The 22,782-nt window shown below is 43.1% G+C and overlaps 1 protein-coding gene across 8 annotated transcripts in view; it reads right to left on the reverse strand.

Moving 5' to 3' along the window:
- The window catches only part of hydin (HYDIN axonemal central pair apparatus protein), a 981,559-nt gene that overhangs the window by 304,304 nt on the left and 654,473 nt on the right, over positions 1-22,782 (reverse strand). For all 8 annotated transcript variants that reach the window (XM_072279252.1, XM_072279251.1, XM_072279249.1 and 5 more), the window contains 2 exons: positions 19,278-19,419; positions 323-485 (listed from right to left, as the gene is read on the reverse strand). In XM_072279252.1, coding sequence (XP_072135353.1) covers positions 323-485; positions 19,278-19,419 — 305 coding nt within the window. The remainder of the gene's footprint in view (positions 1-322; positions 486-19,277; positions 19,420-22,782) is intronic.

Consider the following 22,782-nt stretch of genomic DNA (forward strand, 5'->3'; position numbering starts at 1 on the left):
ATAAGCTATTTATACTTTAAAGGAGGTGCAACTATTGCCACATTATGGGTTTGTTCCTGTCAATTGCAGAGGAGAGAAGTGGAAGAGAAAGGGGAGAGGCCATGTTGAATGATCCCCATTGAATCAACCATACTAACTCCATCTGAATCAGAAGCAATGGTCCACATCTGGCTGATTACCACGGAGAGGAGGTTCAATATCCTCTCTTTCATCCTGAATCTTTGTCTCAGTCTTAAAAGATTATTGGCATCTAGAGATCAGATCAAGATAATAAAAGCATGTCATATTGTTTTGTTTAGCTCAGATCAGCCTGCTGCCCTACCATCTTTGTGCTCATCTGCAATTTCTTTGTGTCTTCCTTGATGTTCACTTCCTTTCTTCCCTTCTTGGACTTTTTCTTCAGTTCTTCTTCCTCCCGCAGCCTCTCCATTTCTTCTTTCTCTTTCTGCTTCATGAGCTGTCGCTCCTGAATCTTATTCAAAACCCTGGACACAGAAACATTGTTATTAGGCAGAGCAATTCATTCCAGACATCACTGACAAGGAAAGCTATTGAGCTCAAGGGTGAAACAGATAAAATATCAGCCAGTAAAATATTTAGTGACGTGTTACATACCAGAAACATAAGTCCATAAGACATGGGTGCAGAATCAGGCCATTTGGACCACCGTATCTGCTCTGCCATTTGATCATGGCTGGTTCATTTCCCTCTCAACCCCATTCTCCCTCTTCTCCCAGGAACATTTCATGTCTAGACTTATCAAGGATCTATCAGCCCTCTTCTTAGATACATGCAATAACTTGGCCTCCATAGCTACATGTAGAAACGAATTCCACGGATTCACCACTCTCTGGCTAAAGAAATTCCTACTCACCATTGTTCTAAATAAACACCTCTCTATTCTGAGGCTGTGTCTCTGATCCTAAGCTCCCCCACTGTAAGAAACATCCTCTCCACATCCACTCTAACTAGGCCATCCAACATTTGGTAGGTTGGAATGAGATTTTCCCCTCATTCTTCTGAATTCCAGTAAGTACAAGCCCAGAGCTATCATATGATAAGCCTTTCAAACTTGAAATAATTTTCATGAACCTCTTCAATGTCACCACATCCTATCTTAGATAAGGGGCCCAAAACTGCTCTCAATACACACAGGAAGTTCTCACCAATGTCTTCCTTATAAAACCTCAGAATTGTATCCTTGTTTTTATATTCTAGTCCCCTCAAAATAAGTGCTAACATCACATTTGCCTTCCTCACCACTGACTCAACCTGCAAGTTAAACTTTAGGAAAACTTGAATGAGGACTTGCACCTCAGATTTTTGTAATTTCTCTCTTTTTAGTGAATAGTCTATGCTTTTATCCCTTCTACCTAAGTGCATGACCATACACTTCTCAACACTGTATTCCATTTGCCACTTCTTTGCCCAATTTCCTAATCTGTCTAAATCGTTCAGCAGCATGCTTCCTCAACAATACCTGCCCCTCCAACTATCTTGATATTGTCTGCAAAACTTGGCCACAAAGCCATCAATACTGTCATCCAAATCATAGACATACAACGTAAAAAGAAGCAGTCCCAACACCGACCCATGCGGAACATCACTCATCACTGGCAACTAACCAGAAGAGTCTCTCTTTATTCCCACTTTGTTTCCTGCCAATCAGCCAAAGCTCTATCCATGCTAGTATCTTTCCTGTAATACCATGGGCACATATCATGCTAGTAGCCTCACATGTTTCACCTTGACAAAGGCCTTTTAAAAATCCAAATGCACATCATCCACCAATTCTCCTTTGTCTAGCTTGTTTATTTCCTCAAAGGATTCCAACAGATTTATCAGGGAAGATTCTTCCTGAAGGAAACCATGATGACTTTGGCCCATTTTTCATGTCCCTCCAAGTACCCCAAAACCTCATCCTTAACCATCAACTCCAACATCTTTCCAACCTGATGTCAAGCTAGCTGGTCTATAATTTCCTTTCTTCTGCTTTCCTCCCTTCTTGAAGAGTGGAATGACTTCTGCAATTTTCTAGTCCTCCAGAACCATGCCAGAATCCAGTGACTCTTGAAAGATCATTACTAATGCCTCCAAAATCTCTTCAGCTACCTTTTTCAAAACCCTCGAGTGTAGTCATCTGGTCCAGGTGGCCTATCTACTTTCAGACATTTCAGCTTCCCAAGCACCTTCTCCCTAGTAATAGCAACTTCTGCCCCCTGACAATCTTGAACTGCTGGCATAATACTAATGTCTTCTACAGTGAAGGCTGATGCAAAATACTTAATTCATCCACCATTTCCTGATCCTCCATTACTACCCCTCTAGCATCATTTTCCAGCAGTCCAATATCTACTCGGCTCTCTTTTACTCTTTATATATCTGAAAACACCTTTGATATTATTGGATAGCTTACCTTCATATTTCACCTTTTGTTCTTTATGGTTTTCCTTAGTTGGCATCTGTTGGTTTTTAAAAGCTTCCCAATCGTCTAACTTCCCAGTAATATTTGCTCTATTATATGCCCTCTCATTGGCATTTATGTTGACTTTGACTTCCCTTGTCAGCCACGGTTGTGTCATCCTGCTTTTAGAATACTTCTTCATCTTCGGGATGTATCTATGTATTCTGAATTGCTCCTATAAACTCCAGCTATTGCTGTTCTACCTCCTAGTGTCCCTTTCCAATCAACACATGGTCTGTACATACCGGCTGTAAGGAGAAAAAGACAAAACAGCCCTTCTTTCACCTCAGACGGTTGAAGAAATTTGGTATGGACCCCCAAATCCTAAGAACTTTCTACAGGGGCACAACTGAGAGCATCCTGACTGGCTGCATCACTACCTGGTATGGGAACTGTACTTCCCTCAATCGCAGGACTCTGCAGAGAGTGGTGCAGACAGCCCTGTACATCTGTAGATGTGAACTTCCCACTATTCAGGATATTTACAAAGATAGGTGTGCAAAATGGGCCCAAAGGATTATTGGGGACCCGAGTCAATCGAACCTCAAATGGTTCTAGCTACTACCATAAGGGAAACGGTAGCGCAGCATAAAAGCCAGGACCAATGGGTTCCGGGACAGCTTCTTCCACTAGGCCATCAGACTGATTAATTCATGCTGACATAATTGTATTTCTATGTTATATTGACTGTCCTGTTGTACATAATATTTATTATAAATGACTATAAATTACACATTACACATTTAGACAGAGTCATAACGTAAAGATTTTTACTCTTACTGTATATGAAGGATAAAGTCAATTCAATTCAATTGGCCAGCTCCTTTCTCAAGACTCTGTAGTTCCCTAGACTCCACTATAATACTGATACATTGGACTTTAGCTTGTTCCTCTCAAATTGCAGGATGAATCCAATCATATCATGATCACTGCCTCCTAAAGATAACTTTACCTTTAGCTCCCTAATTAAAGTAGTTTTATTACACAATCCAGAATAGTTGATCTCCTAGTTGGCTCAACCATATGCTGCTCTAAAAAGCCATCTCACAGGCATTCTACACATCTCCCCTCTTGCGATCCAAAGTCAGAAGCAACCAGATTTTCCAAATCGGCATATTGAAATCTACAATGAGTATTGTAACATTGCACTTTGGACATGTATTTTCTATTTTCTGTTGTAATTTGTAGCCTACATCCTGGCTATTTGGAGGCTCGTACATACAGAACTCCCATCAGTGTCCTTTTACCCTTGCAGTTCCTTAACCATCCCCATACCAATTCTACATCTTCCAATCCTATGTCACCTCTTTCTAAGGATTTGATTTCATTTTTTAAACCAACAGAGCCATGCCAGCCCTCTGCCGACCTGTCTGTCCTTCTGATGTGTATTCTTGGATGTGAAGCTCCCAACTATAATTTTCTTTCAGCCATGAGTCAGTAACACCCACAACGTAATACCCGTCAATCTCCAACTGTGCTACAAGACTATATAATTTATTCCATATACTGCGTGCATTCAAATACAAGATTGCATTCACAAACGAGAAAATCTGCAGATTCTGGAAATCCAAGCAACACATACAAAATAATGGAGCAACTCAGCAGGCCAGGCAGCATCTTTGGAAAAGAGTAAACAGTTGACATTTTGGGTCGAGACCCTTCATCAGGACTGGGAAAAAAGATGAGAAATCAGAACAAGAAGGTGGGGGAGGGGATGAAGAAGTACAAGGTAGAAGGTAGTAGGGGGTGAAGTAAAGAGCTTGGAAGTCGATTGGTGAAAGAGATAAAGGCTGCAGAAAGGGGAATCTGATAGAAGAGGACAGAGGCCATGGAAGAAAGAAAAGGGGGAGGAGGAAGGAGCACCAGAGGGAGGTGATGAGCATGTAAGGAGATGAGGTGAGAGAGGAAAATGGGAATGGGGAATAGTGAAATGGGAGGGGGCAATTACCAGAAGATCGAGAAATCAATGTTCATGTCATCAGGTTGGAGGTAACCCACATGGAATATAAGGTGTTATTCCTCCAACCCGAGTGTGGCCTCATCACAGCAGTAGATTAGGCCATGGACTAACATGTCAGAATGGGAATGGGAAGTAAAATTAAAATGGGTGGCCACTGGGAGATCCGTTTTTTTTCTGGCGGATGGAGTGTAAGTGCTTGGGGTAGAGGTTTCCTAATCTACGTCAGGTCTCACCGATATACAGGAGGCCATACCAGGAACCCATGAAGGGATTTTCAATTTGCGAATGATTGTGGAACGAGGTCTAGAAAAAAAAAGACATTTACATGTGCTTCCTGGATTACGAAAAAGCTTTTGACTGAGTCAATCATGAACAGCTGGTCAATTGCCTGAACTCATTGGGGCTGGAAGGGAAAGATGTTCGACTGATTGTGAGTCTGTACTGGCATCAGAAGGCAGTAATAAGAACTAATGGTGGGAATTCACCGGAAGTTGAGATCCAAAAAGGGGTTCGCAAGGGCTGCATTATCTCCCCTTTATTATTGAAAATTTACTCAGAGGTATTGAGCGATGAAGCTGGTGTCCAAATTGGTGGAGTGACGGTGAACAGCTTGAGGTATGCAGATAATTCAGTGTTGTTAGCAGAGACTGAGGACGAGTTACTCAGAACAGTAGATAGGATAAATGCTGAAGGTGAACTATTTGGAATGAAAATAAATGCTGCAAAGATGAAGATGATGGTAGTATCACGGAAGAACGAAGTCCCCAAAATCAGTATCAAAATTAACGGCGTGGGCATAGAGCAAGTCAAGAAGTTTGTGTACTTGGGACAGATGGTCACAGAGGATGGGAAATGTGATACAGAAATTAGACAAAGAATTGTAATTGCAAGATCAACGTTCTGGAGCCTGAGTGACGTGCTGCGTGGCAAGAGGTTGGACTTTGGGCTGCGTTGTAGAATTTGGAAATGCTACGTCTGGAGCAGTCTGTTGTATGGAGTCGAATCGTGGACCTTATGCAAGGAAGCGCAACGAGGACTGGAGGCATTTGAAATGTGGTGTTTAAGGAGAATGCAGAAAATTAGATGGATGATGAAGGTCAGTAATATGGAAGTGTTGAAGAGAACAAGGAGAGAACAGGAGTTGCTGAAGAATGTGCAGAAAAGGAAGCTGAAATATGCCGGGCACTTGTTAAGAGGTGGTGGGCTGCAGAAATTGTTATTGGAAGGGATGATAGAAGGAAAGAGGGAAAGAGGAAGGCAGCGAACCACTTGGTATGATAATGTGAGGCAATGGACTGGGTTGAGTTATGCTGAGGCCAGAAAAAGAGCGCAAGATCGAAGAAGATGGAGGTGCATAGCCGCCAACCCTGGATTCGGGATGGCACCCACTGACTGACTGACCAGGAAACATCAGACACAGTAGATGACTGCAACAGACTCACTGGTGAAGTGTTGCCTCAGGTGCAAGGACTGTTTGAGGCCCTGAAAGGTAGAGAGGAAGGAAGTGTTAGAGTAGGTGTGGCACATGTTCCGCTGCAAGAATAAGCACCAGGAGGGAGATCAGTGGATCAGTGGGGAGGGACAATGAACAAGGAAGTTACATAGGGAGTGATCACTGTGGAAAGTAGAAAGTGGGGGGGGCGGAGGGAAAGATGTGCTTGGTGGTAGGATCCCATTGGAGATGGCAGAAGTTACGGAGAATTATGTGCTGGACATGTAGGCTGATTGGGATAGTAGGCGAAGACAAGAGGAACCCTATCCCTGGTGGGGTGGTGGGGGGATGGGGTAAGGGCAGGCGTGTGCGAAATGGAAGAGATGCAGGTGATAATGGAGGAAGGGAAGTTGCTTTCTCTGAAGACCTCTCCTTAGTCCTGGAATGAAAAGCCTCATCTTGAGAGCAGATATGGTGGATACAGAGGAAATGAGAAAAGGGGATGGCATTTTAACAAGTAACAAGGGCGGAAGAGTTATAGACCAGGGAGTTGTGTCAACACTGTATTCGTCACTTTTTGACTTTGTTCCCCTGTTATACTGCAACTCATTCCACTGACTGCAGTTTTGCCCTGTCATATGCCTGTCCTTTCTGATAGTCCCATTACACACTGCCTTTGCTGGTATACTACTGCCCCATTCTCAGCCCTATCACTCAATTTCCCATCCCCCTGCTAAATTAGTTTAAACCCTCCTCAACAGTTATCACAAAACTGTCCACAAGGATATTGCCCCCCTCCCCCCTCAGGTTCAGGTGTAATCAGTCCCTTTTATACGGGTTCTACCACAGAAATTTGAAAGCCTATGCCCTGCACCACTGCTCTATCACCTCCCCAGTTTCCTGTATGTGCTGAAGGTCATCAATTTGCAGCTCCAGTTCCTTAACATTTTCTCTGAGGAGCTGCAGTTCATTGCATCTGTTGTAGATGTCATTATCCAGGAGGCTGGAGGTCTCCTTGAATTCCCACATCTAACACAAAAAGCACAACACTGGAGTCATTCTCAATGCTGTAACTATGTATTAACAGACCAAGTATGAAAAATGAAGAAGAAACTTACAAGCTATGTACCTTGCCCAACCCTGTTCTCTCCAAAGCCTCCCTCCTCTAACACTGGACGACTCACACAATGGCTGTTCCAATAATGGCTACTCTGCTTGTCCTTGCTTTATTTTCACTTGCCCTTGCTAACAAATCACTATTTGATTGGGCTGCCGGAAAACACTGAAAGCCCATGAACCCTGCCCTTTAAATCTCACTCACGGACCTATGATCTGCCTCATCCCTCACTCTCAACTCAATTCGGCCACTGAAAGCCTGCAAATGCTCCTTTTCACAATTCACTCACAGACCTGGGACTTGCTTCCTCTCTCCCTCCCGATTCAATTGGGCCGCCAATTAAACCAGAAGTGAGACAGGAAGCAACTCACAAAATGTGCAGTTTTCTTTGATAAACTACCACATGGCAGTTGACAAAAAAAATTACCTCCTTGAATCAGATGCAACAAGTCATTGGAAATCCACTTCTTTCTCTAGCCAATGTCCAAGGACCAAAGGGAGAGCTAGGAACCAGTCCACACCTTTGGTCTTTCAGTCTCAGTTACACAACGACTCACCTACATCCCAACTCTATTTGTCAACTTTGGGTCCTGAAATCCTTGCTCGACTGTTTCCAAGGAGAGCATTACAGACATACTTTTAGTGGAAAAGAGGTCCCTTTCTGGCAATATGATGGGATTTTGTTCTAGACTTCCCCACTAGATGAAATAGTTTATATTTACCCCAAATCTCCTTTAATCGTGACAGGCATGTATAGGGTAAATAATCAGAGTCCCATGAAAGGGGTGTGTAAAACTATAAGGCATAGATTAAAGGCAAGACGACGGAGTTTTAAAGAAGACCAGAGGGAAAGATATTTCCACACAGGAAGTTGCTGTTATTTGGAATGACTAGCAGAGATGGTGGGGGCCAGGGACAGGAACATTTAGACTCATAGTCATACAGGCCATTTGGCCCAACTCATCCATGCTTATTATGGTGTTTATCTGAGCTAATTTTATCTGGCAGCATTTACTCCATTTGTCTCTAAACCACTGTATACAGCAGGCAGCTGAGTGAGAGAGTAGCAGAGTGAGAGGGCTTTGGCGAAGAATGGTCAAGGCGAAGAACTGATTTGCGGAGATTCACATATAGTAGTCTTTGACTTCCCCGGCAGGATCTTCCCTTTCTCCCGTGGTCCTCTTCCACTAACATCGGTCGCTCTGTCATGGCAGGTGAGCTCAGACCCATGCCATGCTCCTCCTGTGACATGTGGGAACTCAGGAAGGCTGACAGTGTCCCTGAAGGCTATGTGTGCAGGAAGTGTGTCCAGCTGCAGCTCCTGACAGACCGTATGGCAGCACTGGAGCTGTGCGTGGACTCACTTTGGAGCATCCGAGATGCTGAGAATGTTGTGGATAGCACACTTAGTGAGCTGGTCACCCCACAGTTTAAGGTTCTAAGGAAAGATAGGGAATGGGTGACCAACAGGAAGAGTAGTAGCAGGAAGGTAGCTCAGGAGTCTCCTGCGGTCATCTCCCTCCAAAACAGATACAGTATACCACTTTGTAGTCTGTTGGGGGAGATGGCTCATCAGGTGAAGGCAGCAGTAGCCAGGATCATGACACCATGGGTGGCTCTGCTGCGCATGAGGGCAAGAGAAAGAGTGGTGGAGCTGTTGTGGTAGGGGATTCCATGGTAAGGGGAATAGACAGGAGCTCTGTGGCTGCAAACAGGACTCCAGTATGGTGTGTTGCCTCCTGGGTGCAAGGGTCAGACATGTCTCGGAGAGGCTGCAGGGCATTCTGAAAGGGGAGGGTGAGCAGCCAGCTGTCGTGGTGCATGTAGGTATTAACGATATAGGAGGAAAGTGGGATGAGGTCCTACTAACTGAATTTAGGGAGCTAGCAGGTAAATTAAAGAGTAGGACCTCAAAGGTAATAATCTCAGGATTATTACCAATGCCACGTGCTAGCCAGAGTTGGAATAGCAGGATAGCTAGAATGAATATGCGGCTTGAGCGGTGGTGCAGGAGGGAGGGTTTCAGATTCTTGGGGCATTGGAACCACTTCTAAGGGAAGTGGAACCGGTACCATCTGGACGGTCTACATCTGGGCAGGGCCAGGATCAATGTCCTAGGGAGATTATTTGCTAGTGCTTTTGGGGAGGCTTTAAACTAATATGGCAGGGGGATAGGAACCCACAGAGAAAAGAAGAGGAAAGTGATACAGAGACCAAAGCTAGGGTTAGTGAAGAAATAAGTAAGAATAGAGTGCATAAAACTAAAAAGCAAAAATCGCATCGGTCGCCAGATTCTAAAAGGACAATGAGTAAAAGGACACTTTATCTAAATTATTAGAAACAAGGTTAGTGAACTTGTGGCACAGATCAGTACCAAGGCATATGATTTAGTGGCCATTACAGAAACCTGGTTGCAAGGTGGAGATGACTGGGAATTAAATATCCAAGGGTGTAATATGGAAAGATAGGCAGGAAGGCAGAGGAGGTGGGTTGGCACTCTTGATTAGGGATGAGATCAGGGCAATTGTGAGACACGATATAAGATCCAAGGAGCAGAATGTTAAGTCCATCTGGGTAGAGATTAAGAATAGTAAAGGGAAAAAATCCCTGGTGGGTGTCGTCTATAGGCCACCCAATAAAAATACTACAGTGGCAGAGACGATTAACCAAGAAATAACAGGCTTGTAAGAACGGAACGGCAGTTGTCATGGGGGATCTTAACTTCCACATAGATTGGGTAAATCAAGTTGGTCAAGGAAGTCTTGAGGAGGACTTCATAGAATGCATCCATGGTGGCTTTCTTGAGCAGCATGTTAGTGAACCTACAAGGGAAAATACTATCTTAGATCTAGTCCTGTTCAATGGGACAGGTAAGATTAACAATCTTGCAGTCAGGTATCCTCTTGGAAAGAGTGATCATAGTATGATTGAATTTCGCATTCAGTTGGAGGATGAAATAGTTAGATCTAAAACTAGTGTATTATGCTTGAACAAGGGAGACTACAACGGGATGAGGGAGGAGTTGGCTAATGTGGATTGGGAGCACAGGCTATTTGGTAGGACAGTTGAGGAACAGTGGAGTACTTTCAAAGAGATTTTTCACAGTGCTCAACAAACGTATATTCCAGTCAAAAGTAAGGACAGTAAGTGTGGGGAGAGCAGGCTTTGGCTAACTAGGGAAATAAAATATAGTATCAAATTAAAAGCTCATATGTACAAAGTTGCAAAGAGTAGTGGGAGACTGGAGGATTGGGAAAACTTTAAAAAGCAACAAAGAACAACTAAACAAGAAATAAGGAGGGGAAGATAGAGTATGAAAGTAAATTAGCACAAAATATAAAAACAGATAGCAAAAGTTTTTATAAATATATAAAGCGGAAAATGGTGGCTAAAGTCAACGTAGGTCCCTTGGAAGACGAGTAGGGGAAATTGATATTGGGTGATAAGCAAATAGCTGAGGCACTGAATGACTATTTTACATAGAAACATACATAGAAAATAGGTGCAGGAGTAGGCCATTCGGCCCTTCGAGCCTGCACCGCCATTTATTATGATCATGGCTGATCATCCAACTCAGAACCCCGCACCAGCCTTCCCTCCATACCCCCTGACCCCCGTAGCCACAAGGGCCATATCTAACTCCCTCTTAAATATAGCCAATGAACTGGCCTCAACTGTTTCCTGTGGCAGAGAATTCCACAGATTCACCACTCTCTGTGTGAAGAAGTTTTTCCTAATCTCGGTCCTAAAAGGCTTCCCCTCTATCCTCAAACTGTGGCTCCTCGTTCTGGACTTCCCCAACATCGGGAACAATCTTCCTGCATCTAGCCTGTCCAATCCCTTTAGGATCTTATACGTTTCAATCAGATCCCCCCTCAATCTTCTAAATTCCAACGAGTACAAGCCCAGTTCATCCAGTCTTTCTTCATATGAAAGTCCTGCCATCCCAGGAATCAATCTGGTGAACCTTCTTTGTACTCCCTCTATGGCAAGGATGTCTTTCCTCAGATTAGGGGACCAAAACTGCACACAATACTCCAGGTGTGGTCTCACCAAGGCCTTGTACAACTGCAGTAGTACCTCCCTGCTCCTGTACTCAAATCCTCTCGCTATAAATGCCAGCATACCATTTGCCTTTTTCACCGCCTGCTGTACCTGCATGCCCACTTTCAATGACTGGTGTATAATGACACCCAGGTCTCGTTGCACCTCCCCTTTTCCTAATCGGCCACCATTTAGATAATAATCTGTTTTCCTATTTTTGCCACCAAAGTGGATAACTTCACATTTATCCACATTAAATTGCATCTGCCATAAATTTGCCCACTCACCCAACCTATCCAAGTCACCCTGCATCCTCTTAGCATCCTCCTCACAGCTAACACTGCCACCCAGCTTCGTGTCATCCGCAAACTTGGAGATGCTGCATTTAATTCCCTCATCCAAGTCATTAATATATATTGTAAACAACTGGGGTCCCAGCACTGAGCCTTGCGGTACCCAACTAGTCACTGCCTGCCATTCTGAAAAGGTCCCGTTTATTCCCACCCTTTGCTTCCTGTCTGCCAACCAATTCTCTATCCACATCAATACCTTACCCGCAATACCGTGTGCTTTAAGTTTGCACACTAATCTCCTGTGTGGGACCTTGTCAAAAGCCTTCTGAAAATCCAAATATACCACATCCACAGGTTCTCCCCTATCCACTCTACTAGTTACATCCTCAAAAAATTCTATGAGATTCGTCAGACATGATTTTCCTTTCACAAATCCATGCTGACTTTGTCCGATCATTTCACCGCTTTCCAAATGTGCTGTTATCATATCCTTGATAACTGACTCCAGCAGTTTCCCCACCACCGACGTTAGGCTAACCGGTCTATAATTCCCCGGTTTCTCTCTCCCTCCTTTTTTAAAAAGTGGAGTTACATTAGCCACCCTCCAATCCTCAGGAACTAGTCCAGAATCTAACGAGTTTCGAAAAATTATCACTAATGCATCCACTATTTCTTGGGCTACTTCCTTAAGCACCCTGGGATGCAGACCATCTGGCCCTGGGGACTTATCTGCCTTCAATCCCTTCAATTTACCTAACACCACTTCCCTACTAACATGTATTTCGCTCAGTTCCTCCATCTCACTGGACCCTCTGTCCCCTACTATTTCTGGAAGATTATTTATGTCCTCCTTAGTGAAGACAGAACCAAAGTAATTATTCAATTGGTCTGCCATGTCCTTGCTCCCCATAATCAATTCACCGGTTTCTGTCTGCAGGGGACCTACATTTGTCTTTACCAGTCTTTTCCTTTTCACATATCTATAAAAGCTTTTACAGTCTGTTTTTATGTTTCCTGCCGGTTTTCTCTCATAATCTTTTTTCCCCTTCCTAATTAAGCCCTTTGTCCTCCTCTGCTGAACTCTGAATTTCTCCCAGTCCTCAGGTGATCCTCTTTCTCTGCTAATTTGTATGCTTCTTCTTTGGATTTGATACTATCCCTAATTTCTCTTGTCAGCCACGGGTGCACTACCTTCCTTGATTTATTCTTTTGCCAAACTGGGATGAACAATTGTTGTAGTTCATCCATGCAACCTTTAAATGCTTGCCATTGCATATCCACCGTCAATCCTTTAAGTGTCATTTGCCAGTCTATCTTAGCTAATTCACGTCTCATACCTTCAAAGTTACCCCTCTTTAAGTTCAGAACCTTTGTTTCTGAATTAACTATGTCACTCTCCATCTTAATGAAGAATTCCACCATATTATGGTCACTCTTACCCAAGGGGCCTCTCACGACAAGATTGCTAATTAACCCTTCCTCATTGCTCAAAACCCAGTCTAGAATAGCCTGCTCTCTAGTTGGTTCCTCGACATGTTGGTTCAAAAAACCATCCTGCTTACCTTCCAAGAAATCCTCTTCCTCAGCACCTTTACCAATTTGGTTCACCCAATCTACATGTAGATTGAAGTCACCCATTATAACTGCTGTTCCTTTATTGCACACATTTCTGATTTCCTGTTTAATACCTTCTCCGACCTCACTACTACTGTTAGGTGGCCTGTACACAACTCCCACCAGCGTCTTCTGCCCCTTAGTGTTACGCAGCTCTACCCATATCCATTCCACATCTTCCCGGCTTATGTCCTTCCTTTCTATTGCATTAATCTCTTCTTTAACCAGCAACGCCACCCCACCTCCCCTTCCTTCATGTCTATCCCTCCTGAATATTGAATTTTGTGTTGGTCTTCACGGTGGAGGACACGTTTAATATGCCAAAGAAGGATGTTATGGACGAAATGGGAGGTGAGGACCTCGATAAAATCACTGTCACTAAAGAGATTATGATGAGCAAACTAGAGGGCCTGAAGGTATGTAAGTCTCCTGGTCCTGATCGGATGCATCTCAGAGTGCTGAGGGAATTGGCGGAGGTTATAGTAGACGTGTTGGTAATCATTTATCAAAACTCTGTAGACTCTGGGCAGGTCTCGGCGGATTGGAAAACAGCAAATGTCAATCCACTTTTCAAAAAAGGATGTAGGCAAAAGATGGGCAACTATAGGCCAATTAGCTTAACATCTGTAGTCGGGAAAATGCTTGAAGCTGTCATTAAGGAAGAAATAACAAAACATTTAGAAAGGAGTGTTTCCATTAGACAGATGCAGCATGGATTCAGAAAGGGCAGGTCCTGTTTGACGAACTTACTGGAGTTCTTTGAGGACATAATGAGTGCAGTGGATAGAGGGGAACAGGTGGATGTTGTATACTTGGATTTCCAGAAGGTATTTGATAAGGTGCCGCACAAGAGACTTATAAATAAGGATGCATGGAGTCGGAGGAAGTGTATTGGCATGGATAGTGGAATGATTAATCAATAGAAGGCAGAGAGTTGGTATAAATGGGTGTTTCTCCGGTTGCCAGTCTGTGACGAGTGGGAACCCACAGGGATCGGTGCTGGGCCCACAGCTGTTTACCATTTACACTGATGATTTGGAAGAGGGGACTGAGTGTAGCGCAGCAAAATTTGCTGATGACACTAAACTGAGTGGAAAAGCAAATTGTACAGAGGATGTGGAGAGACTGTAGCGGGATATATATAGGTTAAGTGAGTGGGCCAAGGTCTGGCAGATGAAATACAACGTTGGTAAATGCGCGATCATCCACTTTGGAAGGAATAATCGAAGAGCAGATTATTATTTAAGTGGTCAAAGATTGCAGTATGCTGCTGTGCAGAGGGACTTGGGAGTGCTTGTGCATGAATCGCAAAAAGTTGGCTTGCAGGTATGACAGGTTGTTAAGAAGGCAAACGGAATGTTGGCCTTCATTGCTAGAGAAATTGAATTCAAGAGCAGGGAGGTCATGCTGCAACTATACAGGGTACTGGTGAGGCCGCACCTGGAGTACTGTGTGCAGTTCTGGTCTCCATACTTGAGGAAGCATATACTAGCTTTGGAGGTAGTGCAGAGGAGGTTCACCAGGTTGATTCCAGGGATGAAGGGGTTAACCTATGAGGAGAGATTGAATCACCTGGGACTATACTCTCTGGAATTCAGAAGAATGAGAGGGGATCTTATAGAAACATACAAAATTTTGAAAGGGATAGATAAGATAGAAGTAGGGAAGTTGTTTACATTGGTAGGTGAGACTAGAACTAGGGGACATTGCCTCAAGATTCAGGGGATAAGATTTAGGATGGAGATGAGGAGAAACTGTTTTTCCCAGAGTTGTGAATCTGAGGAATTCTCTGCCCAGGGAAGCAGTTGAGGCTTCTTCACTAAATATATTTAAGAAACAATTAGATGGGTCTTTACATAGTAAGGGAATTAAGGGTTATGGGGAAAAGGTATGTAGATGGAGCTGAATTCAGAGACAGACCAGCCATAATCTTACTGAATGGCGGAGCAGGATCGATGGGCCGGATGGCTGACTCTTGCTCCTATTTCTTTTGTCCTTATGTTTATCTATATACTTGTCCAAATGTCTTGAATGTTGTAATTATACTTGCCTCTACTGCTTTCTCTGGCAGCTCATTCCATATACGCACCACATTAGGTGAAAAATATGCCATTTATAACCATATAACCACATAACAATTACAGCACAGAAACAGGCCATCTCGGCCCTTCTAGTCTGTGCCGAACTCTTACTCTCACCTAGTCCCACCAACCTGCACTCAGCCCATAACCCTCCATTCCTTTCCTGTCCATATATCTATCCAATTTAACTTTAAATGACAACATCGATCCTGCCTCAACCACTTCTGCTGGAAACTCGTTCCACACAGCTACCACTCTCTGAGTAAAGAAGTTCCCCCTCATGTTACCCCTAAACTTTTGTCATTTAACTCTCAACTCATGTCCTCTTGTTCGAATCTCCCCCACTCTCAATGGAAAAAGCCTATCCACGTCAATTCTATCAATCCCCCTCATAATTTTAAACACCTCTATCAAGTCCCCCCTCAACCTTCTACGCTCCAAAGAATAAAGACCTAATCTCTTCAACCTTTCTCTGTAACTTAGAAAACGAAACCCAGGTAACATTTTAGTAAACCTCCTCTGTACTCTGTCAATCTTATTGACATCTTTCCTATAATTTGGTGACCAGAACTGTACACAATACTCCAAATTTGGCCTTACCAATGCTTTATACAATTTCAACATTACATCCCAACTCCTATACTCAATGCTCTGATTAATAAAGGCCAGCATACCAAAAGCTTTCTTCACCACCCTATCCACATGAGATTCCACCTTCAGGGAACTATGCACCATTATTCCTAGATCCCTCTGTTCTACTGCATTCCTCAATGCCCTACCATTTACCATGTATGTCCTATTTTGATTAGTCCTACCAAAATGTAGCACCTCACATTTTTCAGCATTAAATTCCATCGGCCATCTTTCAGCCTACTCTTCTAACTGGCCTAAATCTCTCTGCAAGCTTTGAAAACCTACTTCATCATCCACAACGCCACCTATCTTAGTATCATCTGCATATTTACTAATCCAATTTACCACCCCATCATCCAGATCATTAATATATATATGATGAACAACATTGGACCCAGTACAGATCCCTGAGGCACACCGCTACGCACCGTCCTCCAATCTGACACACAGTTATCCACCGCTACTCTCTGGTGTCTCCCATCTAGCCACTGCTGAATCCATTTTACTACTTCGATATTAATGCCTAATGATTGAACCTTCCTAACTAACCTTCCGTGTGGAACCTTGTCAAAGGCCTTACTGAAGTCCATATAAACAACATCCACCGCTTGACCCTCGTCCACTTTCTTAGTAACCTCATCAAAAAATTCGATAAGATTTACCAAACATGACCTTCCATGCACAAATCCATGTTGACTGTTCCTAATCAGACTCTGTCTATCCAGATAATTATATATACCATCTCTAAGAATACTTTCCATCAATTTACCCACCACTGACGTCAAACTCACAGGCCGATAATTGCTAGGTTTACTCTTAGAACCCTTTTTAAACAATGGAACCACGTGAGCAATACGCCAATCCTCCGGCACCATCCCCATTTTTAATGACATTTGAAATATTTCTGTCAGAGCCCCTGCTATTTCTACACAAACTTCCCTCAAGGTCCTAGGGAATATCTTGTCCAGACCCGGAGACTTATCCACTTTTATATTCCTTAAAAGTGCCAGTACTTCCTCTTCTTTAATTGTCATACTTTCCATAACTACCCTTCTTGTTTCCTTTACACAATTCCATATCCTTCTCCCTAGTGAATACTGAAGAAATTGCTCAGAATCTCCCCCATCTCTTTTTACTCCGCTCATAGCCGTCCAACTTTGAGGGTACAGGATCTTTATGTTCCTGTTAGGTTGAAAGGAAAGGTTAAAAGTTTGAGAGAGCCATGGTTTTCAAGGGATATTGGAAACTTGGTTCGGAAAAAGAGAGGGATCTTCAATAAATATAGGCAGCTTGGAGTTAATGAGGTGCTCGAGAAATATAAAGAATGTAAAAATAATCTTAAGAAAGAAATTACAATAGCAAGGCTGCTTTGGCAAGTAAGGTGAAAATAAATCTAAATGGTTTCTACAGTTATTTTAGTGGCAAAAGGATAGTGAGGGATAAAATTGGTCCCTTGGAGAATCAGAGTGGACGGCTAATTTACCCACCACTGACATCAAACTCACAGGCTGATAATTGCCAGGTTTACTCCTAGAACCCTTTTTAAACAATGGAACCACATGAGCAATACGCCAATCCTCCAGACCTTTAGGTACTCTTTAAATCTTTCCCCTTTCACCCTAAATGGATACTTTCTAGTTTTGGACTCCCCTGTCCTGGGAAATAGACTTTCACTGTCTACCATGTCCTATATCCCCCTCATGTTTTTATAAATCTATCTAATGTCATTCCTCAGATCTCTTTGCTCAAGGGAAAACAGTTCCAGCCCATCTGGTCTCTCCTTATAACACATCTTCAACATCCATGAGAAGTCTTTCTACATTCTCTCCTGCTTAATTACATGCAGTTTGGCAATTAGAATTGCACACGACACTCGAGTGTGGTCTAAACAACATTTTGTGCAACTGTATCACAACATCCCAACTTCTGCACTCAGTGCCAGGCATCTGGATCACTATTTGAATGAGCAAGCCACAAGTCTGTGGAAATAGTGCAGGCAAAAAGGATTAGTGTATATAGACATGTGTGAAAGGCCAAAGATCCTGCTTCTATGCTGTACATTTCTGTGATTTATGACCTTTTAAAATGAGAGACCCAGAAATGAATGGTCAAAGAATGGTAATAACATGTGACATTAATCCTACCGTAACCCACTTTATTCTTGCCACATTCACATCAGCTCTCCGATATTCCACACTGTGGCCAGCTTACAATGGCCAATTATGCTACCAACCTACATGTCTTTGAGAATGTGGGAAGAAACTCTGGCAGTCACGGGGTGTACACAAAGATATCATGCCAAAGGGATTAGACCTGGGTCCCTAAAGGCAGTGACTCTACCAGCTGAACAACCAAGCTTAGCGAAGATTAGACACGCTCCCTTGAGAAACTGTCTCGGCTAACTGAAAATCTTGAAATTGAGCTGGATAGACTTCTATAGATGACAAAGGACATACGTAATGATAAGGAGCAGACCTGAGAAAACAATTAGCTCAGTCACAGGTGCATTGCACAGCAGAGCAGATTTACACAGCTGAATGCGCTGCACGTTCTCCTTTCTTTCCCCACCCAAACCTTATTTAGAGATCCAGCATGGTAACAGGCCCTTCTGATCCAGTGACCCTGCGCCACCCAATTACACCCTTGTGACCAATTAACCAATGAGCCTGCGCCACCCAATTACACCCTTGTGACCAATTAACCAGTGAGCCTGCACCACCCAATTACACCCTTGTGACCAATTAACCAGTGACCCTGCGCCACCCAATTACACCCTTGTGACCAATTAACCAATGAGCCTGCACCATCCAATTACATCCTTGTGATCAATTAACCAATGAGCCAGCGCCACCCAATTACACCCTTGTGACCAATTAACCAATGAGCCTGCACCATCCAATTACATCCTTGTGATCAATTAACCAATGAGCCAGCACCACCCAATTACACCCTTGTGACCAATTAACCAATGAGCCTGCACCATCCAATTACATCCTTGTGATCAATTAACCAATGAGCCAGCGCCACCCAATTACACCCTTGTGACCAATTAACCAATGAGCCTGTGCCACCCAATTACACCCTTGTGACCAATTAACCAATGAGCCTGCACCACCCAATTACACCCTTGTGACCAATTAACCAATGAGCCTGCACCACCCAATTACACCCTTGTGACCAATTAACCAATGAGCCTGCACCACCCAGTTACACCCTTGTGATCAATTAACCAATGAGCCTGCACCATCCAAATACACCCTTGTGACCAATTAACCAATGAGCCTGCACCACCCAATTACACCCTTGTGACCAATTAACTAATGAGCCTGCACCACCCAATTACACCCTTGTGACCAATTAACCAATGAGCCTGCACCACCCAATTACACCCTTGTGACCAATTAACCAATGAGCCTGCGCCACCCAATTACACCCTTGTGACCAATTAACCAATGAGCCTGCACCACCCAATTACACCCTTGTGATCAATTAACCTACTAACTTATGTGTCTTGGGAATGTGGAAAGAAACCCAGGCACCTGGAGGAAACCTGTAAGGTCATGGGTAAAACGTACAAACTCTTTACAGACAGCAGGGAGTACATCTGTGGGATCTGATAGTTCTGAGTTGTCTACTTACTTCTCTCTCCGTTCTCGGAATAAGCTGGTACGTTTAAAATCAAACTCTGCTCTCTTTTCCTCTGTCAAAGCTTCATATTCGTCTTCATCCAACTCTTTCAGGTAAGTCCTCTCCTTCTCTGCTTCCTCCTTTGCTAACTGTTCTGTTATTTAATTTAGAGAAACAGACAATGTGTGACTTAAAATGCGTCCTATCTCCAGGTAAAAAAAAAATGGGCCACAGTGTTTCAGTGTAACTGATAGGCTATTTGTATAAAATGTAGAACATCAGCTGTCAATAGAAAGATGTAAGGTTGGACTTCAGTATGTTGCTTTACAGGAAGCTGTGGATTGTTTAGCATCAGGCAAGATGAGAAACAACTGTTTTCTCATCAATTATTATTTCATATATTTATTATCATAAGTAAAATCATGACTGTAAGTGTTTAAGGCAATCATCTTGTTAAGTCAGACTCATGTGATTGGCATCTCTGTGGGCAGCAACAATTGTCTTTAAAAATATGTAAAAACTGTCCAGACAAAGCCCTTTGCACAATGGCTGGAGTACATGGCCATGTGGATTCGTACGTAGTCATGTGGATCATGCAGTCTGGTGGGGCCAGTCAGTTTCTATTGGCAGCTTTCCAAGAAGCTTGTGTTACGCAACCAGCAACAATGAATATCAATCGAGACAGTTTATATAAAAACAACCAGATATTTATTAAACACGGATAAACAATAAAAAAAACAAACAAAAACCTTAACTGGAAGTTAACCGCTAAGCGGCCGTTCAACAAATCGTCACTCGGTACTGGCTCTTAAAGCGATAAATGCGAAAACAGTTCTTAAAGCGGTAAAGTCAAACACAGTTCTTAAAATGGTAAATTCGAAAATCCAACAGATTTATACATTCAACTGGGAGGGACTTCCCTGGAGAAGGATTTCTTCATAGGCACGACTTTCCTGCTGGTTCTGTCCAAAAGGATTCACGATGAAGGAAATAAACAGCTTAAGACAACTGACCTTTCTTCTGGCGAGCAAATCCTGCATGAACTATCCTGCATGAACTATCCCTCTCTTTCGGCAGGAGTTATCTTCGATACAGGTCGCTACTTCTTCAATGAAGACTCACTAGGATCCTTTATAAACTGCCAAACATTCCCAACTTCTCTTAATCCTTCATATCCTGTACTTCGATAAAGTCTTCACTCTCCAATACTACTGAAAAGATACATCAACAAACCTGGCAGAAATTGCCAGTCCAGCACTATTGTACCTTGCAATAGAACGTAATACTCCGTTTTAAAAATGAAACTGCGTCAAAAAGCAAATACGCAACGGAACAGAGACACTGACAAACGTTCTAGCTGAAAAACTAACTGCGTCACCAGAGGTCTTCCCTTTTATACCCGTGGTGAACATGTTATCATGTGACCTCACATCGGTGGGAAAATTACATCAGGTGACCTCCAAAAGACCATTACATCATTCTCACAAGAAAGTCACAACATCTCCTTGAGGTATGTAACACTTGCATCTGCTGAGGCTTTGCTGTGTGTTTCTGGAACTCCCTCAATTTACAGCCTTCTGAAAAAGCCTGGGGAAAGATTTATTGCCCAATATAGGTGGAAGTTTTGAGTTAAATTTGTATTTGGCCTACTGACAATGCCGGCCTGAGCCCATTGAAGGCTCGGTGTGTTTAGAGTCAGTTGCCTGCCGGTGGAAAGATGGAGGAGGTGCAGCAGCAAACTCCATCATAGAGCCATGTAAACAGGGCCTTTGGCTCACTGAGTCCATACCAACCATTCATTTCTACTGTATTCATGTCTCATTCTCCCCAGCTTCTACCACTAACCCACTAGAAGCTGTTCACCTACCCATCAACATGTCTTTGGGTGATGAAAGGAAACTGCAGTGCACAGGGGAAAGCCGTGTAATCACTCTGACCACAAAGTGAACCCAGGTCTCTTGTGCCGTGAAGCAGCCACTCTACTGCCAGTGCCATTGTGCCTCCCTTAACCGCAAGAGGAGAGCTTTTGAAAGATAGAGAGGCAGGCATCACCTGCTGGTGTTGATCCTTGACATGAGTGGCCTTGACTGAATCCCAGAGCAAACAATTCATTTCTGTGTCTCCATCAGCTCAGAAGGTGAGAAAACAGTGCACTACTTGAAAATCAGGAAGGCCTCAAAAATGCTTGCTAATATTCGAAATCCCATCATCCCGATGTCAACCATCAGCTGTAGTACACAAACACTGCCTGAATGTGCACATATGTAAAGGCACTGCACAATACCATTGCTGTATTGGGAGACCCTTGAGTCTGCACATTGTGGAATAAAATTACAGCCATTCTGACCACATGCACAATTCTCCATTCCTGTTTACTCTCTGTCACCTTTCACCCCATCCTCTCTGCTTATTAAGTATTTACCTAGCAATGTCTAAAAACTTTCCAACAACTTGGCTTTGACCTGTCTTTTTAGAAGAAAGTTCACAAGACTCAAGACTAAGAGAAAAAAATCCACCTCATCCCCTAGGATGACCCTTATTTGCAAACAACAGCACCATTCTCCCATGAGGAAGTATCATCTCCATTTCAACTAACAGAAAGTCACATTTCAGCCAAATGCCACCCATGTTTCAGAACAACAGTCTATCCAACGTTGCCTGGACATAATTTGACCTGGACATGGTTGGAACAATCTAGCCTGAGCGAAGACACTTTTATATAAAATTTTGCATGGAAAACCAGTGTTAACAGACACAATTTATAAGTTTTAACATTTTTCCTCGGCAGGAAATCTTCTTGGATATCAGAAAACAAATTAAACAGCTAAACAGTCCAAGGCCTTCTCTTGAACTTATATTTCCATGCTCAGAAGTAGTTCCCAGAACCCCCTTGAAACAAGCATACCAAGACTCATTCACTCAGGAGTCAGGTCAAACTCCACACCAAAGACCAATAAATAAATGTTACAACTACCTCACTGAAATATTAGGGACATATCCTGTCCAGATACACATCTTGTATCTTATCTTTCAATTTAGAAACATAGAAAACCTACACAGAAAACAATATAGGCCCTTCAACCCACAATGTTATGCCGAACATGTACTTACTTTAGAAATTGGCCAGGGTTACCCATAGCCCTCTATTTTTCTAAACTCCATGCACCCATCTTAAAAGACCCTATTGTATCCACCTCCACCACTGTCACCGGCAGCCCATTCCATGCACTCACCACTCTCTGTGTGAAAAAACTTACCCTTGCCATCTCCTCTGTACCTACTTCCAAGCACTTTAAAACTGTGCCCTCTCGTGTTAACCATTTCAGCCCTAGGAAAAAGCCTCTGACTATCCACACAATCAATGCTTCAAATTTGTTGTTGCTGTTTTCATAAGTACTGCTCTTAAAAACTTGGCAGGAATCTGTCAGTTTCAGAGGCTAGGACCTGGTCCATGTGTAGCAATAATGATAATAAATTGTGTGTATATGGAACCTCTAACTTTGCAGAGGTGTTTCAC

Source organism: Mobula birostris, chromosome 15 (genome assembly GCF_030028105.1).
Source record: "Mobula birostris isolate sMobBir1 chromosome 15, sMobBir1.hap1, whole genome shotgun sequence".
Taxonomy (NCBI): Eukaryota; Metazoa; Chordata; class Chondrichthyes; order Myliobatiformes; family Myliobatidae; genus Mobula; species Mobula birostris.